Genomic DNA, 5,055 nt, shown 5'->3' with positions numbered 1-5,055 from the left:
AGCGGAGGAGTGGGGCGGAGGGTCGGCGTTGGGCTGGCGGAGGAGCTGCTAGGGCGGGCACTCGGGTGGCGGCGCCCCTGGAACCCCACCACGAGGATGAGCGGGGAGTGGGGGATGCAGGGCAAGAGGAAGGAGTCGCACGACTCGTTTTCGTTCGTGCGGCTAGCCTCTGGTGGCATTTCCCTTGTAATTTGCGTTTGAAATAGGTGTATTGTCTCAAACTGGATCGTTTTATTTTATGGAAGTGCCCAGAATCGCCAGAATCAAGGTTTGCACGCGATTTTCGATTGCACTACCGATTCTAGCGATTGTGTGATGATTTTAGACAATCAAATCGAGTTCTTTTAAGCTTTTGATTTTCCAAACCTAGAATCACCAGAATCAAGCGAAAAGTACTAGGCCTAAGGTCCTTGTGAATTCATCCTCAGCAAGTGATTCATGCATCAAGAACATGTTCCTTTCCTCTGCGCTTGAATATGAAGGAACTTCTATGTTCTCTAACTAGTTTTCTTCCCGGATTTTCGTTTTAACTAGCAAATTATAAAACGAGCTCATCGAAATTTTTCGTTTTGCCAGCACTTCTCCAATGTTAGCTTTTTTGTAACTTTTTCATACTCAACAACTTGAGTTTTAAACCCAAAAACTTGTTTCTTCATAAGTCTAAAAACTTGTTAACAGACTCAAGATTTCTTTATAATATTTGAAACCTGTTTTCAGATTCATAAAATATTAGAGGATTCTATTTTTCTCCATAATTTATAAAATGTACATGAATTTGATAAATATGGAAGAATTAATAAAATGTTCAGGAATTCACATTAAGTTCATAAATTTTAAATTTTTCAAGCATTCAAAAAAGTACCACAATTCCAAATAGTTCATGTATTTAAAAAATGTTTAAACATTTATACAGTTTTCCAAATTAGTAAAACTGTTTAAAAATTTGAAAATATATTTATAAATTTGAATACAGTTCATTAAATTAAAAAATTCATAAATTAAATAGTGTTAACAAATATATTTTTAAATTTGTAAAAAAAATCATGAATTCATGTAATTTTTGTGTTTTCATAAATTTTCAAAAAAATTAAAAATGTTGACGAAATCAAGTAATTTTCGAAATATAAGAAAAAAATCATAAGACAAGAAAAAACAGAAAAATTAATCAGGGGAAGAACATCCCGGAAGTTGCCAAAAATCGGATGAGAAGCTCCTATAATGTTCAGGAATTTCCAATTCAAAAATGAGAGAGGATGATATGACTTCCTCAAATAATAATATTGGTGGAGTAATTGAGTATTCTCTCATTTCGATTTTGAATATTGACAACAATTCTCATTCAAAAAATAAAATATTATGAGAGAAGGAAATATGACTCCTTCAATATATTTTGTTTGCAGATTCTTTAACTGTTATTTGGTTTTATCTCTGAAGTTTTAACATGTTTTGTGGAACATTTACAAAGCCCCAAAATATAATTTACAAAAGTTTTGTGTGTATTTTATTTAGTTTTGGTCTCTAAAAATTGTTCATTATTTTTATGTAGCTATAGTGTTTTCCTGTGTGTTTATAGTATTTTAGGAATTTAACTGATATTTTATTTTAGCCAAGAGACTTTCCTATGCACGATTTAGTTTTCGTAGTGTTTACTCTTCACCTTGGGCTACAGAAGCACAACAGACGAAGCCCATTTCTATACCTCGCACATGCGAATTATTGAAATAGCAGACCGGCCCATTTAGCCCAGCGAGCACCCACCCCTCCACTTCCTTTTTTTCTGTTTTTCTTTCTCAGCTCTCCGCCACTGACTATGGGTCCCACCCTGTCATCCTCTACCTTGCAGCGTGTTCATCTGGGACACCGGAGCCGATCCAGAATCGATTGATTCAAGAAAAAGCATCAAAATAAACTGGTTGATTATCACCACATGTAAACCACCCTCTGCGTTTGACACGTGCCTCTGCGACCATCCACCGCTTCCCCTCCATGACCTTATCTATTCCCGAACGTCTTGTTCCACACATTTTTCCCCTCCTCCACCCCTGTTCGTCACTCCCGAGAGAGGAGTCCCATGGCAACGCCGCCACCTCCGCGTCGACGGGCTGCCGACGCTACATTGGAGCACCGCGCATCGCTGCCGCGGCTGCAGTGGAGCTCCGCCGCGCTGGTGTTGCGGCTTCACCGGGGGATGCAATGGTGTCCGCCGGTGCTGCAAACGACGAAGCACGCGCATCGCCGTCGCATGTTCATCCGCCCGTCCCTGCCATGTGCTTCACCACAGCAACCCCATCGGCGTCTCACTGCGTTGGAGCACCGCCGTGCGCGGTGGCAGCACTGCATTGACGCTTCGTCGGACGCCATCGTGGTGCTGCCATGAAGCTCGTGGCACCGGCGTGGCGCAGTGAAGCTCCACCGGTGGCGCACATCGAGATGCTGCCATGAAGCCCGCCACGCCGGCGTGGCGCAGTGAAGCTCCGTCGGTGGCACACGTCGAGGTGTTGCCATGGAGCTCGCTGCGTTGGCATGGCACAGCTTCACTGGTGGCGCACGTCGAGGTGTTGCCATGGAGCTCGCGGCGCAGAGTTGCGTTGAAGGGCCGCCGGAGCTGCAGTGAACCGCCAACGGTCGTTCGAGCTCCGACAAGGTTGGAATGAAGCTCCGACGAGGTTGCAGTGAAGCGCCGGGTCGGTAGCTGAAGCTCCGGCGAGGTTGCAGTGGAGCGCCGCGGCGGTCGTCGGAAGCTCCGGCGAGGTTGCAATGATGGACCCATGCTGCCATGGGAGACTGCTATGTGGTGCTGCTATGGAAGCTGTGTGGTGGCCTCCCGATCCTGCGGCCTCCCGATCCTGCTGCTGAGAGTATTTGAATCAGAAATCATCCACCAGATCTGTAGCAGCGTCCTTGATTCGATGCGTTTCTTCTCTAACTCCGGCAGCACCCCTGTTTCGTCTCCGGTGAGCAACATTTCATGCATCCGATTTCATAGCAACGGCCGAACCGGTACGCTCTAAGACTCGGCCATCCATGATGAAACTAGCACAAGCACCATCTATATCGAGATTCAGGGAAAACTTCTTCCACACCATTCTGAATTGCTTTTGCTTGATCAGTTATAATAGCTTTTGGATGGCGATTTGACATACAAGTAAGCCATGCTTCAAATAACCAGACAAATGTTGGAGTATCTTCATTTGATAATAAAGCACACCCTAGCAGCACTGATTGGCCATGATGATTCACTCCGACAAAACAAGCAAAAGGCATATCATATTTGTTCACCAAGTATGTTGTGTCAAAAGTAATGACATCATGAAAAGATTCATACACTGCTCTGCTTCTTGCATCATCCCAAAAAACATTCCGAAGTCGGGATTCATCATCAACATCCATGACACTAAAAAAGTTTGGATTGTCGGATTGCATTTTGATAAAATAGTCACGAACCGCTTCAGCATCACCACTACCAAATTTTAACCTTCTTGTTTTCTCTAGAAAATTGCGACAAGTTTTCTCACCAAAAGTTAGGTTCTCATGACCATCTGCTGCCACAACAAAAGAATTGAAATTCTTGTTTACTCTTATTCCGGCGCGGTCATTCAGCTCAAGCCTGCGCTTGACATGGAAATTTAACTTCTTATTGCATCTAAATAACCGAGATTTATGTGGACTCAATGCATGATTGTGATCCAAAATCGCCTTTGAAAGATGAAGCTTCCCATCAGGACCACGTGTAACATAAATTTTAGCTTCACATCCTATCCCGGCTGTTGGGTTTGGCTTCAACATATTTCTTGAGTTCGATTGAGTCTTACCATACCGAGAGCAACAAAGTGTAAGGTACTTTACTTGTCCATTATCATCACTATGTGAGCTTCTTCTCGTCACACCAAAGCCTTTTGCTTTAGCATATTTGATATAGTACTCTCGCACCTCATTCTCAGTATCGAAGGTCATCCCCAATTCAGGGTCTCCAAGTAACGAATCTGGTTGATCTTCAATATGGTCATGTTCAATTTCCATGTTGCTTTGATTTTGTTGCTTAATGCCGTCGTCATCACTTGAAATAGACATGTCACTTGATTCTTGAACACCAACTATTCCATCATCCATTCCTATGATCATGAAAAAAAGTCACTCTTCTACGAAATCAAAACTAAATTTGTAACAGAGTGACCTAAATGTTGGCATGTTAACCATGAACTTGTGACCTTCATGCTGAACATAACAAGACGATTAAATCGATAACAGTACACATATTTGACGAAAGCAGTGTATCGTATTCGGATCAAGCGACCTCGCAGGGATTTTTAACTCCTGCACGAACTGCCCACCGACGTGCAACCGGAGTACTAGATTACCACCACGACCGTAGCATTACCAGCATCTGCATACACGAATGGTCAAACTAATCACAAAATTAGCAGATCTCCTCATCAATCCTGGGAGGAATCTCCATTAAAGATTGGATTCGAGAAGCAGAACCACCCATCACCAGCTCAGCAAGCATCAGGAATTCAGGATACGTACACATGAGCAGCTATGAAAATCAGCAAGGGTACTAGATTACCATCACGACCTTAGCATTACTAGTAGTGTCTATCTAACACCAATGGTCAAACAATAACAACACATATATTTAACCATGAACAATACTCCTGACTTAAACGCAGAATACAGAATATAGCGAACAACAGCAGTAGCAGCAGACTGAACCTTGTATCCTCCCCGTCGTCAGCTAGGCCAGGCACACCACGCAGGCCACCAACGATGCAAGCACTGTGATCGGCAACGCGTGGAAATTTCGTTCAACAGTACAGATGATCAAAAGTTGAAGGCGGCGATCTTAAAATGTGGAAACACGGATCTGTCTGTGCCTTTCTGTTTTCCCCTTGCGTAATTAGCGGCAGGTTACTCGCCGCGTCGCGCGACCGTCGGACCGATCTGTGCGTGACATCTATCGCCTGGGGGTTGCGTTTGTTTTTTCACCACAAATAATTTTTATGCCCGCAATTATTTCTGTTTCTCGCTCCAGACGGTATGCGCGGCCAGGTCAGC

At 43.6% G+C, this 5,055-nt stretch overlaps 2 protein-coding genes across 2 annotated transcripts; one reads left to right on the top strand and one right to left on the bottom strand.

Annotated features, from left to right (window-relative positions):
• Positions 1–2,058: 2,058 nt before the first annotated feature.
• On the top strand, positions 2,059–2,389 carry LOC123404708. The gene has a single exon (XM_045098657.1). It carries the CDS (start codon positions 2,072–2,074, stop codon positions 2,375–2,377), a length of 306 nt encoding a protein of 101 aa, XP_044954592.1. The 5' UTR covers positions 2,059–2,071; the 3' UTR covers positions 2,378–2,389.
• A 145-nt stretch (positions 2,390–2,534) lies between these two features.
• Positions 2,535–3,954, bottom strand: LOC123395422 (protein FAR1-RELATED SEQUENCE 4-like). Its single transcript, XM_045090423.1, has 2 exons — positions 3,073–3,954; positions 2,535–2,852 (listed from the first exon to the last, which is right to left on the bottom strand). Exons 1-2 carry the CDS (start codon positions 3,952–3,954, stop codon positions 2,535–2,537), a joined length of 1,200 nt encoding a protein of 399 aa, XP_044946358.1.
• Between the last annotated feature and the right edge of the window lie 1,101 nt (positions 3,955–5,055).

Source organism: Hordeum vulgare, chromosome 1H (assembly GCF_904849725.1).
Source record: "Hordeum vulgare subsp. vulgare chromosome 1H, MorexV3_pseudomolecules_assembly, whole genome shotgun sequence".
NCBI lineage: Eukaryota > Viridiplantae > Streptophyta > Magnoliopsida > Poales > Poaceae > Hordeum > Hordeum vulgare.
Note: the sequence above shows the minus strand (reverse complement) of the source record. Positions and strands in the feature narration are given on the sequence as shown.

What these genes read in the sequence shown, in the direction of transcription:
- LOC123404708 (XM_045098657.1), top strand. Translation starts at nt 2,072, where the DNA reads ATGGCAACGCCGCCACCTCCGCGTCGACGGGCTGCCGACGCTACATTG.
- LOC123395422 (XM_045090423.1), bottom strand. Translation starts at nt 3,954, where the DNA reads ATGACCTTCGATACTGAGAATGAGGTGCGAGAGTACTATATCAAATAT. An exon ending in TTCAGAATGGTGTGGAAGAA is followed by an intron (nt 2,853 to 3,072) that starts GTTTTCCCTGAA and finishes AAATACTCTCAG; the next exon opens with CAGCAGGATCGGGAGGCCGC.